The sequence below is a fragment of the Opisthocomus hoazin genome, chromosome 4 (assembly GCF_030867145.1).
Source record: "Opisthocomus hoazin isolate bOpiHoa1 chromosome 4, bOpiHoa1.hap1, whole genome shotgun sequence".
Taxonomy (NCBI): domain Eukaryota; kingdom Metazoa; phylum Chordata; class Aves; order Opisthocomiformes; family Opisthocomidae; genus Opisthocomus; species Opisthocomus hoazin.
Genome location: NC_134417.1, coordinates 75480121 through 75499059, shown reverse-complemented (window position 1 = coordinate 75499059; position 18939 = coordinate 75480121). Strand labels below are relative to the sequence as shown.

General features: G+C 41.6%; 1 protein-coding gene across 2 annotated transcripts in view; it reads right to left on the bottom strand.

Moving 5' to 3' along the window:
- Nucleotides 1-18939, bottom strand: part of GPR158 (G protein-coupled receptor 158) — a 209119-nt gene that overhangs the window by 26206 nt on the left and 163974 nt on the right. For both annotated transcript variants that reach the window (XM_009945434.2, XM_075419553.1), the window contains exon 7: nucleotides 1227-1465. In XM_009945434.2, the coding sequence (XP_009943736.2) occupies nucleotides 1227-1465 (239 nt within the window). The remainder of the gene's footprint in view (nucleotides 1-1226; nucleotides 1466-18939) is intronic.

Below are 18939 nucleotides of genomic sequence, written 5' to 3'. Positions count from 1 at the left end.
TACTAATTTTACAACATCTCTGGCAACAGTACTATTCCATTACTGGAAAGTATAGTTATATTTTATCAGTACACCCCCCCAAAAGGGCTCAAATCGAGACACATTTCACAAGGTACTCCTTTATACTCCTCTCCGCTTGGTGTATCAGTGAGCACATTGACACATGGAGTACCAGAGTGCCTGACTACCTCTGAGATCTTACACGAAGGAGAGAGGAGCAGAGCACGGGGCAGCTGTGAGCCACAAAAAGTCCTTGGTGAAGCTGGCAGCAGTGGTTTGCCCTTTGTAACTGCCGTGCACTACCATGCTGGCTTTCTGTACACCTCTCTCAGAGAAAACACTCTTGATACCCTCACGCTGCTTTGATCAATCTCCTCTGCACTCTCATGTGGAGAAGCCACCAGTACCTCTCCCTAATCCTCAGCAGAAGCTCTGTCAGTGGCACATCCATGGAGGAAGCAGGAAAAGGGCAGAAAGGTAAGAAATTATTTCAGATTTCAAAAGACTGATGTATTTGAGATAGCGGTGTGGCACACCTGGGCTGTACTAGAAACAATGGCTCTAGGTGCGGACCGAAGCTGTCTGGCCATTGGGATGAAGCACATTATACTGTATATCTGGAGCCTGGCATGGGGAATTCACTGCTTGTTATAAAATTAAGATAACAAAAACGTGTCATTTTTCTCCTCGATATGAGTTCTGCAGAGTGTCATTTTCTAGCTCCTGCCTATCCCATCCCTGAGAGCACATCTAACAAATACGTTAAATTGAGATGTTTGATGTTCATTTCCATACTGATTTCTGTAAGGTTATGAGAGAACAGTTTTGCAAGTTCTTTCCCTCCTCACACGCAAGAGCTAAGCCCAGTTTCGTGGTGCAGAAGCAAAAAGTTTCTGTTCTTCTAGCCACAATTTCTCATTTTAATAGTGTAGAAGAGCATGATATCTCCTGCCTTCAAAGATGAAATTTCTTGAGCACCCATCGCTTTGTTACTACAATCCAAATTACAAACCTTTGAAAGTCATAAAAGTATCAGTATATTTTAAATATGTTTTACCTCTCAGTCCATTTCAAAAACATATATGCCGATATTTCATTCCCCTAGCAACTTTTCACGTGATGTTGCACAATCTGACAAAACTTTAAGATATTCCAAAAGAAGAAAAATTAAAAGGCAACCAAGCTTTATTTTAGAAATTAAAAGAAAAGCTAGAAAACGCACATACCAACAGCCATCATGTAATCCCAGCGGTCTATGAGGCACATATTGAAGATCAGGTGGTCAGATGTTTGCCCTTGGCCAATGAGTGGAATGTTTCTCTCCAAATTTTGGGTTATTGCAGAAGTCCAGCCAACGAGAAACCAGAAGACTATCAGGAGAATAACAGCCAGCATCCTCATCACTCGCCCACCTGTCATGTATGGAATACGCTGAGCAGTTCGGGACAGGAATACCTTCAAAACCCTGAAAGATTCAGACAGTGCAGAATTAAAAAGAGCACTAGCAACTAAGAATTAGACTTTCATTTCATTTCACTATGAGATTATTGAAGAAAATTATCGACTTTCTTTTCCCTGACAGTATGTACAAGAGTGAAATTTGAAGCATTATTACTTTCACATTCATCATATTTAAATGGAACTGATTGCTGCCCAGAGCGCGCTACACAGCAGTAACAGAAAATATTAGCTACTTTTACGTTAGAGACACTCATTCACATGCTGTGTTGTCAAGCTGTTTGTACCTTCCAGCTCCCCACGGAAGACTTCTGTCTTTGGAAAAGGGGAGGTCATTTCCATGAAACAGCAACAGTGTGTGAGATTTCATTTTGCTTTGATGCTGTCTGTCTGCTCATCCCCAATCATACTATTCCCAGAGAAAAAATTAACACTTCTTGGATATTTTTCCCATTGAGTTTGATGCCTCTGAGACAATGCTCTACTCCTTGTAAAAATAACTGTAGAAGGCACTTTGCTAATTAAGTGTTTTCTGACCTGTTTAGAGACAGCAACATGTTTTTCAAGCTGGGACAGAACCATCATAAGAAAAGTCACACCATGTATCAGGCACATATACCATGTAACAGCCATTGAACATGTAGCACTCACTTCAAAAATACTTGCCCTTACTATTAGGATAGGTTTACTCCCGCCAAGAACTGTTCAAGGAAATATCACCTGCACTCTCTACCCATCACCACCTGCTAAAGCAGAAAGAGGTCCTGCTGGGTGCATGACAGCAACCAAAATTTCAGGAAATTGGCTCAGGAAGAGGGAGTAGTTTGACTCTTCACACAGCACAGAATATCTCTTTGTGTTGCCTGCAGCATGGGCTCTGCCAGGAGCATCAAACCTTCTGCTGGTGTTTTCCTACGAGAAAAAGAGGCTGCAGCAGCTGCTGCTGCCACCACACTGTTCCTGCCTTGACCCTGCCAAGTCACTAAGGCCGGGCAGTGAGGAAAGGCTATCATGGAAGTTTTCATGTACCCAAGCCTTTACAAGGGGACGGGCTGAAGTTTAAAGGCTTTTTTAGAGATTGTGGTGAGGAGCCTTTCAAAGTGAAGAGGTGAGCTGTTTCAGTGATTTTGTCCTCAAAACCACTGTGGTTCCTGGTGTCTGAGCATGAGCACGTCCAGTGAATACTCTTGATATCTACGAAGGCACAAATTATCACTGAGATTTAGGGAACTTGATTTTTTTCAGAAAGTTGAGTTTTTAAATGCCCTTGTCAGCTCTCAAGCCTTTTCAGCGTACCAAGCACCAAGCCACCTCCCACGCCAGACCTACCTCTTCAGAAAAAAAAAAAAAAAAAATCACAGTCCAGATTAATATTTATGCTTGTATTTGTCTAAGGGAAGGTAGAAGCAACTGGCATTTCCTCTCAAACAAATAACAGAGCAGTGTCTTTTAAGGCAGAAGCACAAAAGGTTTTCCACATCCATAAAAATGAATCATCATTTGACTACAAAGACAGCCTTCACAGTGTGCATTAGGTGAAGTCAGAGATCTGAATATGTTCGACGTTATTCAACTGTTTCCCTCCCAACAGTTACTCCGCAGGGAGTCAGAGTTTTTGATCATTCCATGTTTGATAGATGTTCTGCTCTCCCTTTACGGATGCTAAATGTTTTATGCTGGAAGCAGCTTCCCAAAGACGCCAGGCAGGATAGACAGACAGCTCTGCGGTGGTGAGGCAGGCGACTCCCTCCGCATTGCTCAGCAGCACCACTCCTCTTCCAGGGCAGCACCGGTAGTGACAAAAATCCTTGTTTTTAGAACACTAAAAGTGAAGGCTTTCCTCCTCCCTGTTGTGAATTCTGATCAATCCTTTGCTTCTCTGAAGAGAAGGAAAAGGGATTCTTTTCCTAACACACTAGAAAAAATACCACACATATTTACGAAGCTTTAAGAATTGCAGAAATTGTACAAACCAGCTGAGAACTACTAGAAACTTTTCATTGTATTTTGGCTCTCTGAAGTCAGTTCTTGGTGATTCTACTGAAAGCCAACATGTGAGCCTTTTCTGGCCATAAGAAGACAGGACCCATTACATTTTTTCCAGTACTAGCTCACTAACTGTTGACTGTGAGACAGCTTCCTAAGGGAGAGGGGTGCGCTGCTATTAGACTGTTCATCTGAGCACAGTGAAACAAATAACGTTTTGCAGTATAGCAGTCAAAACGCCTCTAATTTGGATTAAACCACATTTCTTTTTTTCTCTTCTTTTTCACAAAAATAAGTGTCCACCACCACCACCATTTCTACCTTGAACATGGAGGACTACACTTAACCTAACCTTAACAATTATTTAAGGAAAGCTGGGTAAGATGCGTAGTGTTGAAAATCTCCTTTCCACGGGCTGTGGCATAAAAGTACTCAACCAGAACATGAGCTCCAGAGTTGCAGTTCCCTCACTTTCCTGCCGCAACACGAATCCAAACCTGCGCTGCTCACCCCCTCAGCACTAGCAGAAGTGCTCTGTCTCCTCTCATCTCCTGCATATTATTGAACATGTATCAAAGCAGAGACAAGTGCCCAGGAGTTTCCCCTCCCAAGAGCATGCCTGCTCACCAGGCTGGAGGGTCATTCTCCTTCCTGTACCTCTGACTCCAATACTATCAAACTTCACTGTAAAAAATTTGAATCGCTGCAATACGAGATCAAATTGCCTCAACAAATACATGTTGTCTGATGACTGCTGCCCTCCATCAGCAAGCTGGAGAGCTCTCAATTCAAATCCCTGCCCTGACTTCTGGGTAGACAATGCACTGTCCCTATTTTTCGCACTGGTCTATATCTCTATATTGGGTTGAAATACCTACTGAAGAGAGATTTCTCGCAGGGAGGTGAGAAGTGGAGCTGGTGGGCTGCACCTATTCTAGGAAATCAAATATGCCCAGGGTTGACCCCGGCACTGGCACCAACCGGCACAGAACAGCCAGCATCCATACTGTTATTACCCTCTGACACAGGGCAGCTGGGAAATGGCTGGGGAGCATTCACGTGCCAAGGGTAGGCCAGGGACCACGAGAACAATTCAGTGGGACAGATCACGGAGTTCCAGCACGCAGGAATGTTCTCTGATGTTACTTAATTTATGAATATAGATGTAGCTCTGGATTCCAAGCCCTGAGCAAACCACTGTTTAATTATGAGTATCAAGTAAGGCAACACCAACTGGAAAGACTCCTCCTCCTGTCCTGTGTCCCCCAGAACACCTGGTAGGGCCAGGCAGTGCCCTGGTAGAAGCTTAGGGTACTGTTTGAGATGTATGGCCTCTGATCTAAGGCAGAAGAGGAAACTTAACCGTTTTCCTCAGCATCTTCTAGCTCTTCTCCCAGCTAAAGTATTCAGCATATGCAATCCACTTTTATGTGCTGTTGCTGGATAATCAACTCATTTTCACTGACATATCATCACCTCTGTTTACAGGCAGATCAGACAGAACGCTGCAATGTGCTCTACCTGCTTCGCTGTAAGACACAGCAGCCTTCAAGCAAAGCTTTGACCTACACAGCTACTGGCAGCATTAAAGCTGATACGCAACAGCCATCCTTCTTACAGAGTAAACAGAAGGCACAGCTCAGGCTGAATGAAGTGCCTGGAGACCACTGCAGGTAACTCCAACTCTGCTGGCTGCACCACCAAATGTGGGGAGGATTAAGCTATATGGTCTGAGGTTTTTTTGGGGAGGCCTGGCTCCATATAATTGGACAAAGGCAGGGCTTTGTTACAAACACCGAGAGCTGAGAGCCAAGGGAAGCCCAGCAGCTGGGAAGAGAAGCGAGCTGTGAGTGGATCTCAAGCAGAGGGACAGAGCATGCTGGTTCACAAGCAAACCATGTGGCTGCGGCTGTAGAAGTTACATCCTGAGATGTGTAATGTGCAATCTTAGAAATTACATAAAACCGTACTAAATTTTCATGTTATAACAATAATGTGTTCCATCAACAGAAAATACAGCCCCTAAACTATCAGCTGACTGCAGAAGTAGCAGGAACAACAGATGAAGGATCCTGCTTTGACAGCAATGACCTGCCATGGTTTGTTTATTTTTTATTTCTAGCATCTGTCATCTTGTGGCTCTACTGAGTCATCCTGTCAAACTGTTCTGTTCCAGACTGATGGCTTTTATTGTGATACGAAAGCTACATCAGAAAGATAACAGGTCAAGCTCTTATGAAGTATATTGCCCTCCTATGGTGCAGAGATTATGTTTTACCTGCTTTTTCTGGAGTAACGGCTAGTTACTTCGGGTTTGTGAACTGATGCAATTCTACTAAAGCCAGTGAAAACGTACCGATGTACAGCACCATGTCAATACACAGAGAGCCTACGCTTCACACTTGACACACAGGCACACATACAAACACAATACTGAGTGCAGGTTTTATTTCCACATCAGGAAAGATGACTGAAGAAAGGACATCTACACTTCAGGCCCAAGACATCACAATTCATATTTAGATGCATGCATACCACTAGTTACTGGCTCTTGGCTGGAAAGGATAAAACCCAACTGAGAGAGAGAAATGAACAGCTTTCTAAAGCACATCCCAGCTGAAAGTCTCTAAATTAGTCATTATCTGCTTCTCAAGTGATTTCTCAAGACCTCAGCATAGAACAGACATGCAGTCCAAAAGATACTCACTGAAATCAGGATGATCTTTTGTTTTATAGAGTCTGACCATCTTGAACCTGAGCAAACCTGGGCTGAGAGCCATGCCATGTCAACAGCATGACAACGGGATGGTGCGACCTGCATCATACACATCGCATCTTGCCCAGTGAAAAGATACAACTAGAAAAACAAGTTCTGGAAATTATTTGGGTGTATGAATACTTCTGAGTCCCCATCCTTTGCGTAGCCAGCAAACTTGACCACATACCACTGATAGCCATCAAAATACCTCAACTGCTTCACAACATACTTGCAATAAATTAAAGTGTATATAATAGCATATATCCCATATTTTCCATTTCAGGGAAGAATTTTGTAATAGCGAACACACTGCCAAGATGACCACTGCCATGAAAGGCAAAAAGTTCTTAGAAGAACTGACTAACCCTTCCAAATGCACTGGATTTTGTCATCGGTAACAGAGCACAAACTGGCTGAAGGCTAGAATGCAGAGTAAGACAACTATGGTATCATAAGCTTGCTAGACAGTTACAAGGTAAATCCTAGGTGCCCATGGTACTTGGAACTTGGGGAGGGAGGCTGTGCTGCAGTATTGCTTCCTCTGTACTGGAAGCGTGCCTTGCTTCAGATCCTCACCTGGGGGTCTGTGGTTAATAAATGGCAATACTCATATCTGAGGATATCCTGATGGTACATTAACAAATTATCAATCAGATAGTCTTGTGTACTGACTGGTCAGGGAAACAGTGGTGTCTTTTTTCCTTAACAAATTATATTTAGTTTCAAAAATGTGATTTTGAAAGTACAGTTTCCTTGATACCTTCCCCAGAGTTTTGAAGTTATTTCCTTTTGTGGGAAATTAATGTGATACAAATTTATCAGATATATGGCTAGAGAAGCAAGCTGTGAAGAGGAGTTAAAAAAAATATTTTATCTCAGTGCTTGGTAAAAAATACCATTAGTAAGCACAGACACATGGGTCATGACAATGCTAACCTACTCAGTACAGTAGTTTCCTACATTAGCTTTAATACTGCATGTATAAATGGAATTCTACAGTGCTTCGATGAAAGTCCCCGTTCTGGATCAATGTACAGGAGATAAACTGTACTGCCATAACTTCCAAGAGTTTGACCAGACTGAGAAAGGTGGGAGGGAAATCACTTGCCATTCAGGAGAAGGCTCTGGGTATTGGGAGGCAATAGGAGTCCAATAGGTCTCCCGCCACAACCAGAACCACTCACTCATTCTCATGTGAGCAGCACTGGACTCTTAGTCTCATGCATATTTAATAACATAGAAAGAGTCTAAAAACATGACTTGCTTTGATGAAAATGTATTGATTTGAAGTAGCATTTGTCTGTCAATCTGTAGGTTAGCCTGGAATGAACAAACAAAATGATTTGTTCTTTCTTTAAATGCAGCCTAGATTCTGACATTTTCCTTGCTATACATATGTTTTATTTACTCCTTTCACCTGCAAGTCTAAATTCCCACCTGGGGAAATCTCAGTTTCCTGACGGATTACAGATCAAAAAAACCTTTCTGTGTCTGCAGTCAGTTCCAATGACTGTAGCTGGACTCTTCTGACACATCAGCTGAGGTTTGCTTTTCCCCAGTGCCCCCTCGCTCCCCAGCTCGCTGCCCTGCTGCCCACATCTGTTCCAGCTGCCTGCTAGCTCCCATTGCAGGAGACACTGAAACTGCATGCACTTGTTGCTTTTTGAAATGCTTTTGTTCATATTACCGCATCAACCAGGTGGGTCTCATCAGAAACAGCTGTTCCTCAACTGGGTTTGCCCATCCTGGGTGTGTGCTGATGGATGTACCAAGCACCAGGGAGCTGAGATGTAAGAAGGCTCAACAAGCGCACGTGCCACGTCACGTAATTAGGTTTCAGTGATGCAGACCAAGTCTCCTTATTTATGAAATCTTTATCTGCTTTGAGCTAATTATCTCTTCTCATAAACCACTTACTGCACTAATACCCCCAACGAATCCTGCTGAGATTAGCAGAACTACACAGAGCGTCAGTAAAACATCTGATCCTCTGCTGTCAAACTCTGACCACGCAGAGCTCCTACAGAGCACACTGTGACTATGGAAACTATTAAACAAAACGCCCATCATCTGTCCCCAGACAACTAGCAGTGACATGTCTCCTGTTTGCCAACTAGTCACGTTTAATGTTACATCACACAGTTGCTTTGGTGGCACCAAAATCAAGAGCTCATGACCACAGAATCCTATGGGAGATTCCTAAAATTCTGAACCCCTGGGCCTTCAGACAGGCACAATGCCACCTCTTTCTGTGTCTGCTACCAAATGGTTAACATAGCCATTTTAATAACTTCTTCCTGATAGATACGTTTAAATAACCACATCCCTCACCCAGTAAAAATGATGTTAGGTCCTCAGACATTTTTCTCCATATGAAAACCAATCTTGTTGAGCTCTTCTCTTCATTCAAATTTGAGGTGGTTTTGTGGCAGAAACCTTAATTCATAGATCCTTAAGATTCCTGCTGGTAGTAGTTTAGACTGAAGATTATAAATCCTTCAGCCTACACAAGCTTTGGCTAAGCTAATTATTTTCATCTTAAAAATCATCAGGTGATTATTATCTTTTTGTAAATCTAAACCCATTCAGTTCTTTACCCTTATCAAGGACTTTCCAAACAGGCAGTACAAAAGATCTCAAGGTCACGACGTATCAGAAAGCTTACACTGAAAACAGAGACAAGAACTGCCTCCTAGTAATCCTTTCCTACAACAGGTCAGGAACATTTTCAAGGCTTTCATTACAAAATTTGCTTCACAGAGCACTGTGGAGTTTAATGTACAAAAGCCCACTCCCCTCCCAATGCTGACTCACAACATTTCATTTAACAAAGGCTGATGAGTAAAACCAGCGGGGCCGACACAAATTCCCCTCCTTGTTAGTGCTACTCCACACAGGCATCCTCTCCGGCTGAAAACATTCATAGACAATTTCAACAACCTTTTTGAATGTCAGAGGCATTTTCTAGCAATTAGCAATAAAGTAGCTGGTGAAAACCTTATGCCAAAGCTTGCATTTTTGTTCTTAAAATAGTCACTCTACAGACAGGAAAAATCTTGCCACGGATAAAGCCCAAATCAAGGCCAAAGTAAATTTGGGTGTGGTTATATGTCTAGATCAAGAAAGATTTTTCTTTCCTTTCTCCTCGTTCTTAGTTCACTGGCAAGCCCTGCACTTCTGATCAGAGAATGATAAGCCTCACTTAAGAAAGGACGGTACCTTTTCAGCATGTTTAGTGTGGCCACAGCAACAAAATACCTCCCTCCTTTTAAGCTAAAGACAGTAGATATTCTGATCCACTTGCATGACATGAAAAGTGGCAGCTTTAAGAAAAACAATACATATGAGATTTCCAGCACAACTGTAAGATTTCACTACTAATAGCAGCTGCACTACATGCTTCACCATTATAAATTTAAGTTATTAATTTATTAAAGTACTATATAAGAACAATGCAAGGCTTTTCTCCAAATCAAAAAGCAGTGAACAAAAATTTAGCGAACTTGAGCGAATTACAATTCACTCTGTCCGCAGTTGTTTGTTGTGAGGACTGAACTACATATCCGTAGCATATTTACAGATCATTATACTTTGCTTTTTGCGAAATGCACTAAATACTAGTCAACAAAAGAAGAAAAAACATAACCATAATTTCACAGATAAATGTCTTAATGTTCATAGATGGATGCTTCATTGTTTTCCCCCTTCTATCCCACTATAAATGTGGTTAATATAATATTGTAACTGTTAGCTCATGTGTACTACATGGTGGATTGAACAAGATAAAAAAAATTCCAATAAAAAGATCTCATTAATTTACTGAGTTTTTATTTCTAATTACATAGCAAGTTTCTATACTAAAGCACCACAAAATGAAATGTGCTTTTATGTGATCTCTTTTGTCTTATTAGCTGCTTTAATAACATTAAAAACTACTAGTGGTGCTCTTATAATAGTATGATACAAATCTGCTACTGAATTTTCTACAGCAGGATCTCAGATCCTACAGCTTGAAGGCCAGATGTAGGTCCTCACTTCATTTCACTGAGGCTGGGCAGTCACTGGCTGACATCCCTGAGAACCCACTAATGACCAGATCAGTACAGGTGTTTTGTGTGGTCTCCCAGGCCCCAGCAACAAGAAGGTTCCCCATCCCTGCTCTAAAGGAACAAAGTCTAATCATAGAGTATGAGTTTGGATTTGTCATCACAGGAGCTTCAGTGACAAATGATTTCTCTGAACACTCCACTTGCAGGAGGAGATGAAAAGCAGAGTAAAATTACTTTCTCTTTAGGAGTCGAACTGTGTTTTCCTTAGACAGTTTCTCATGCTGACGAGATTTTCTTGAGGATCTTCAAACTCCATGTGACATCTGGTATCAGCTTGATTTGTTAGATACTAAAGATACAATTCTTTAAGAAAAGATGAGGTCAGTAGAATTCTCCAACAGAAGTGATATTGCCCTGTTTGTCAATGGACTGCTGAGCAAGCTCAGGAAGAGATCTGGGAGATGGCAGTGGGTGACAGCAGGAGACCTGGAACAAATCCACAAGCCTGGAAACAAAATTCCCAAGAGCCAGAGAAGATTGTGGAGAGCTTGATGCAACTCCAGAAAACACTAAGTTAGATCAAATCAAGACCTGTCTTGCAAGGGCACGGTACACAAATGAAGAATTAGGCAGAAACACTGCTATTTCTAGCTCAATGTATCTAGTTGCCTTGATTATTTTTCCATTAAAAAATCAGTCATCTTGGCTGGACAAAGAGATTCCTCTTTTTCTGAGTTTTCTCTTTGCTTTTTTTGGGGAGGTTCCTGCAGGAGAAGGTGCACACAGCTCAAAGCTGTCGTTGACTGTGGATCTAGCTGCATTGTGAGAGAAGATTCAAGAGGAGTATTTTTCAAAATAAGCTGGTTTAAGTGTACTGCCTCAAAAAAATTCCAGTGAAAAGAAGGGGACTAGGAGAAGTACTGTACCTGGGGAGTGCTCACTAAAGCACTATGTACAAAATCTTTTGGCACTAAAGTATCTCCTCACCAATTTACTTGCAAGCACTTGTTTCCTTTTCTGTTGTGAAATGATGTTCCTACACACTACTTTAAAATGACAATACATTATTAAAGATGCAGAAAGCAAACACCAGCAATTGAAAGGACAGGAACTTCCCCCATCTTCATAAACTGTTACACATCACCATTTTTTGCCCTTCTATTTTTTCCATATCTTTTGGAGTGTATTTTTTTCCTTTTGCTTTCCTCTGTCACAATGGTTCAGTGCTGGAAGTTACTGTGAACCGGATGAGAGAGGTTCATACAGCTGCTTCCATACTCGATGATCAAGAGCACCTTTACATATCCAAATAAAGCCATATAACTGTTCCTACTTCTTTATCACATTATCCTCCCAATCTTATCACTTCATTGCTAATCATACATAGATATGGAAACCTTATTTAAAAAAAAAATCTTGAATTCTAGCTAATGCTGGTAAGATTTACATAAGTGGTATTTCCAAGATTCATGCTTTTTCCTCAAATTAATACAGTTAATATATGGGAAAATCTCTTTTTCTAGTAGTCCACATAAATTAACCATGCAGACTTGTTACATATTTGCACTCAAAGTTATCTACATGTTCCTAACAAAATAAGAGTCAAGTAATCATGAACAACACCAATCCAAATTTGCATTTCTTTTTAACCACACGGACACACTGAAAGGTCCAGTCTTTGATGTGTTGTACTCTCATTTACATGCGTTCATAACCATGGCATATAATAAAACAGCACAGATGTAACAGAAAGAACATGTCCTACTATTTTACTTCCTTTAGGTGTAAGAAAGAGCAATCACACTCATTGGACACAATCCTCCTCTCAGATCCACAGTGCAGACTTCCTTACTTCAGCAGAGGTCAAGAAGAGGTGCTAGGTTGCCAGTACCCTTGTTATAGGATGCAAAGCTGACGGGTTAATAAAATGTGGTAGAGAAAACTGCAGAAAGGCACATAACTGTAATATTTAGTTACAATATTTGTTGAGGGTTTTGTGTCCACTTTAATAAAATATGTTAACCACTTTATAATGTGATTGACAAGCAGCAGCATTTTATATCAACTCTGCTGAAAATGAAGCTCTTTATCAGTATTGTGTTCTCCCTCCACTTGTGGAATAAATATTAACTTTATCTCATGGTTGTGCATGCAGGTATAAGGCTAAGACCTTCATGTGTATTTGAAAGGAAAGTTTATTCTTCAGCTTGGCTGCAAAAGATAAGATTCAAACCACTCTTACAACAGATAAAATCAGGAACATCTCCACCTGTCACCAGATATAGCAGTGTTACCACCAATAGAAACTGAGACCACAAACAATGCTAACTTCTTTGGATAAAATTTCCATGTGATAAAATATTGTTATTACTAGCAATATTCCTCTGCAAATGTGTGCTCGGAGTAGATTACACTGAAGGGAATGAAAATCTGGGCAAGGGTATTAAAGCTCATCAGGCATCTGGGGAGTTATTGTGGCTCTGGTCAACTAACTCACAGAATGCCAGAATAGCTGAGGTTGGAAAGGAGAGATTAAGAAATTGCCTAATCCAACTTTCCTGATCAAAGCTGGATCAACAAAGCAGGACTTGTACAGTCGGGTTATATGTCACTGGTCTATGTTAAGCATCTCCTACAGTGGGGAAAGAAAGAGGCCAGTTGCTGGCAAGGAGACGCAGTGACCCTCCCACAGAAAAAAAAAAAAGCCCAACATGCAAGTTAAATACCAAAAACTTCCACAGCAGCTTCACGTCCTTCTGTGCAACTTCCAGGCTCACAGGAGACATTTAAGATGCAGGAACAACATCACATGTAAACACCCCTCTATTCTATTAATAGAGGTGCAGATATGGCTATGGAAGGTTGCAGTACTACCCACAGACCTGCCCTTGCTTTGGCAGTCTTCTTATCTTTCATTTTTAAATTCTCCATTCTCAAAAACAACAATGACAAAAAGTTCTAAGCCTTCATTATTTCAAATCCTGGCTTTTCTTCTGAATTCAGATGATGCAGAGGACAGACACTAGTTGGTAAGGAAGCTGCTAGTCACATAAATTCCCTGACATATTGCCCAACTTATTAAAGTTTTCCTCTTTGCATTCACTAAGAACTTTAGAAAAAAGGAAATTCTACAGTAAAGGTAAACAGATCGAAATAGTCTTCTTCAGGTCCAGTCTTGCTCATACTTCAGTATGTCAACCCCCCCTCCAGATGGAAGAACAAGCACAGCAATGACCTTGTAAGAAAATAAACATCAGTATGTGTACAGTAGTTTCTCAGCTAAAGCAGAAAACAAATTCTGGCCAGAGCATAATCAAATACAGAAGAATAAGAATGTATATCTTCTGTTTATAATCCTATAGTATTTAACTTCTGTTTATACTACTATAGTAAAGTAACTAAGAAGCGGCAGTTGTATAAAATTGACATCTGATAAACTGTTGAAGAGAGATGGATTCTTCTGCTCCGACTAGCCTCAGCTTGGCCCATGCAAGCAGCACAGTACGCAGCAGGGCAGGCTAGCCCCGTGTTTCTTCCGTATGCTATTTCTGCATGAATCCGGCATGCTACTGACTATTGTTATAATAACAGATCAGTTACATTAGTGTAATTAGTATTGTTAATGCAACAGATCAGTTACATTAGTGCTCTGGAGGAGATAAATTGCACTCTGTATGTTGTTTTTCCAATGCTTCATACAAAACATAACATACAATTAAAGGAAAAGAATCCTGATGTGTCAGTGTGTCAGGAATATCCAAATAAAGTTAATCCTTTCATAAGCTTCCATGTTCTATTGCCAGGTAAATGCTCATTCAACTATGTTTACTCTGAATATGTGTAAGCATGTGCAGCAATCTGAAAAAACTGCTAATTATGTTAGTCATGAGCACTTCTGAGGAAGCTACAGTTTCCTGGAAACTACTTTCTGAATGTCTGTCTGAATTTAAATTTCGTGAAAATAATTAAAGCTGCATGTCTTGACAAATACTTGCTATTCCCTCCCCTGTGCTGCATAATTCCACATTGCTAGGGATCTGCCTCAGCAGCGAGGACTACCTCCTGGAGCAACACCACTGATGGTGTCCTCAGAAATAACTGCTGATCCCAAACCTGGAGCACTCCATGGACGAATACAGGAACTTTGGGAAGGACAGACTGGAAGGGCAAGTTGCTCTGTTTGCGAGAGGGCAGCTGGGATGCACGGAGCTCTGCGTTGGGACACCAGCTGAGCCAGCTAAGAACTGTCATGTACAAACCCACTAACACCCCTCAGCGTTCTCACTGCTTGCCTCCCAGGTACTATGAGATTATATACACATATAGTCTTCTCTTAGGTCTTCTAGATACCCCATACTGTGGTGGGTGTCTGCTACAGATTGCCTGATCAGAAATACAAAAATAGCAGGTCCTGAGGTAGGCCTTCTTCAGACATCTGATGGAAGCCTCATGCTCACAGGTCCTGTTCCTCACAAGGGTTTTCAGCAACCTCAGTATCTGCTGGAAGTGCAACACAGCAAAGCATAGGCAGTCCAGGAGGTTTCTGGAATGCGCTGATAACTGCTTGACACTGATGACTGAGGAACCAAGGAAGGAAGACACTCTGCTGCACCTCATGCTTATGGAGAAGGAATTGCTGCTGGGGCCGTGCAGATCAGAGACAACCTTGGTTACAGTGACCATAAATGGTGGAGTCTGGGATGCTGAGAGAAGAGAAAAAAGCTTCAAGCTGCTCCAAGCTCAGGAACAGACCACACCAATGTACACGAAATCAAGCAAAAGGTGGCAGGAGGCCTGCATGGATGAACAGGGAGCTCCTGACTAAACTAAAACACAAAAAGGAAGCATACAAGAATCACCGAAAGTTAGGGGTTGTAAGGGACCTCTGTGGGTCATCTAGTTCAACCCTCCTGCCAAAGCAGGGTCACCTAGAGCAGGTTGCACAGGTCTTTGTCCAGGAGCGTCTTGAATATCTCCAGAGAAGGAGAATCCACAACCTCTCTGGGCAACCTGTTCCAGTGCTCCATCACCCTCAAAGTGAAGAAGTTCTTCCTCATGTTCAGCTGGAACTTCCTATGCTTCAGAAGTGGAAGGTGGACACAGGTGACCCAGGAGGGATATAGAGACACTGTCTGAGCATACAGATATAGATTTAGGGAAGCCAAAATCCACCTGGAGTTCAGTCTGGTGAGGGTAGATTCAACTGACAACAAGAAAAGCTTCTACAGGTGTAACAGCAGCAAAAAAAAAGAAAAAAAAAAAAGCATAGGGAAAATGCAGGCCCACTGCTGAATGATGCAGGGACCCGGTGGCAAATGACACAGAAAGGACTGAAATACTCCATGTTTTCTCCACCTCAGTCTTTACCAGCAGGACTTGCTTCAGGAATCCCAAGTCCCCAGGACCAATGGGAAAGTCTAGAGCAAGGAAGATTAGACTTTGATGGAGAAGAATCAGGTTAGGGAATGAATAAGTGAACTGGATATACTAAAGCCCATGCATGGGATGTGACAAGATGTGGCCAATGTCATTGCCAGGCCACTCTCAATACTCTTTGAAAGTTCATGGCGATCAAAGGTAGTTCCTATTGACTGGAAGAAAGCAAATGTCACTCTGACCTTGAAGAAAGGTAAGAAGGAGGATCCCAGGAATTACAGGCTGGTCAAACTCATCTCAGTCCTTGGGAAGATGATCGAAATAAATACTCCTGGAAACCTTTTCTAAATACATAAAGGACAAGGTGACTGGGAGCATGGATTTATGAAGCTGAACTCATGCCTGACTGACCTGACAGTCTAAAGCAAGAAGATGACTGGCTTGCTGAGGGAAGAGCAGTGAATGTTGCTTATCTTGATTCAGGAAGACTTTTGACATTGTTTTCTATAAAATCCTCACAGACAAGCTGATGAAATACAGGTGAGATAAATGGATATTGAGCTTGACTGAAAACTGGCCAAACTGCCAGGCTCGCAGGGTTGTGGATTAGCAGCAAGAAGTCCAGCTGGAGGCTGGTCACTAGTTGTGTACCTGAGGGGTCAATACTGAGGCCAATACTGTTTAACCTCTTCACTGATGACCTAGGCAATGGAGCAGAATACACCCTCAAGAAGTTTGCAGGTGGTACAAAACTCGGAGGGGTGGCTGTGAGACCAGATGGTTTTGCTGCCATTCAGGGGGAACAAAACAGGCTGGAGAAATGAGCAAACAGGAATCTCAAAGTTCATCAAAGGGACATGCCAAGTCCTGCAGCTGGGCAAGAATAAGCCCATGCAACAGTACGTGCTGGGGACAACTGGCTGGAAAGCAACTTTGCAGAAGACATACTGGTGGACACCAAATTGACGATGAGCCAGCAATGCACCCTTGTGGCAAAGAAGATCAGCAGCCTCCTGGACTATATGAGGCAGAGTATGTTCAGCAAGTTGAGGGAGATGTTCTACTCAGCACTGGTGAGGCCACACTTGGGAGTGCTGTGTCCAGTTCTGGGCTCCCTGGTACAAGAGAGACATGGACAATATTGGAGTTGAGTCCACTGAAGGGCCATAAAGATGACTGAAGGACCTGAATGTCTCTCATAAGGGGAAAGGCTGAGGGCTGGGACTACTCAGCCTGGAGATGAGAAGGTTCAAGGAAATCTTTATCAGTGTATATAAACGTCTGCTGGGAGGGAGTAAAGAAGATGGAGCCAGACTCTTCTCAGTGGTGCCCTCATAGAATCATAGGTTGGAAAAGACCTCTAAGATCATGAAGTCCAACCATTTGCCCAACACCACCATGCCTAATAAACCATATCCCGAAGTGACATATCTACACATTTTTTAAAGACCTCCAGGAATGGTGACTCAACCACCTCCCTGGGAAGCCTGTTCCAATGTCTGACCACTCTTTCAGTAAAGAAATTTTTCCTAATATCTAATCTAAACCTCCCCTGATGCAACTTGAGGCCATTGCCTCTTGTCCTATCGCTGGTTACCTGGGAGAAGAGACTGACACCTGCCTCACTACAACCTCCTTTCAGGTAGTTGCAGTAACAAGATGATAGGCAATGGGCACAAACTGAAAACCAGGAAATTCCATTTAAGCATAAGAAAACCCCCTTTTGCTGTGAATGTGGTCAGACACTAGAACAGGTTGCCAAGAGAGGCTATGGATCTCTGTCCTTGGAGAAATTCAGAACCTGACTGTACATGGCTGCATGTACATCATGAGCATCCTGCTCTGGCTGAGCCTGCTCTGAGCAGGTGGGTTGGAATATATGATCTCCAGAGGTCCTTGCCAACCTCAACTCTCCTGTGATTCTGTAATCCTTGTGTAGTCAGTATACAGACAGATGGAAGAAACTCATAAGTCATTAATATTTTCTTAGTATGCTTTCTGCAACAAGCTTTTTATTCAGACCTTAGATCTTGAGATTTAATACACTTTAGAACTGTATTAGCATTAAAAAGTACAGTGAGCCTTAGAAGCTCTTTTGTATAACTTGTTCTATGAACTTCTTCATAGTTTTGACTGAATATTCCACAAGGTATCACAAATTCTGCTCTCAGGGGCTCACTAAAGTACACCTTTTCACTTTTATTTTCCAAATTTATTACTAGACAACACTGTCACCCATTCTAATGAAGAGGGTAATGCACTACTCATACTACCCTGCAAGGTTTTATATCTATATATATATATATCATTGCAGCATGTAACTTCAATAAATAAATAAAACATACTGTTCATTTGTCATTCTGCAATAAAATATTCAAGTTAAAACAGTCAAATGCAAGAAACAGTAACTCATCTTCTGTATTTCCTTTTATACGCACAGGAAGAAATAGCATCTTCTGACAAGATGAATTCTGAAAAAGTGTTGCTTGGTGTGTTCATCATAAAATAATGAAAAAAATTACAATTTAAAGTATGGTCAAAGGTTTAGTTGTCAAGGGTTCTAAGCCAATGTAGAAAAACAAGAATAACATGTCTATTTAAAGATGAACTGAATAAAAATTCTGCCATTCTGAAAGAGCATTAAGCAAGCACACAGACGAGCTAATCTAAATGTCACAATTTTCAGGAAGAGTCAAGGTTCTTTGCTATGAGATACATAAAACATTCAGAGATTCTCACTGAAATCAAATGTAAAAGATGTAAAAGATGCAGACCAAGGCAATCTACCCACACACAGCAATGAGACCCTACTGACAACAAAATGGACTGAACAGAATGATAGGAAAATGCAATCAGCTCGAAGCTCTGTAAAATCTGCAAAGACGAAGTTAGGAGGAAGAGTCCCAGCTCCACTCTGACGTTACACACACATTATAGAAGTGTTGATAGCCATGAATTTTTTCTAAAGATTAGTTGTTTAAACAGAAATATTGCAATCAGAGAGACTGCTAAGAAATGTAATGGCAATGACCTTGCTTCAGAACCAAATAACTCAAAGAAATAAGCAGGGGAAAAAAGGGGGAATTAATAAGATTCCCTTCTTATTAATAGGCAGACATTGACCCAAATTCAGACTTGGTGACATCCATGCAACAAGAGCTAATCACACAAGAAACAGATCTGGACTCTTAAATATAGCAAGCAGCTTAAATGTGGTATTTCATATAGCAGGAAGATGAAAATAAAACAAATCTGCCCAGTCTAACTGAACATGGATACAAAAAAGGAACAGAAAGCATGGTTTGTTTTGAC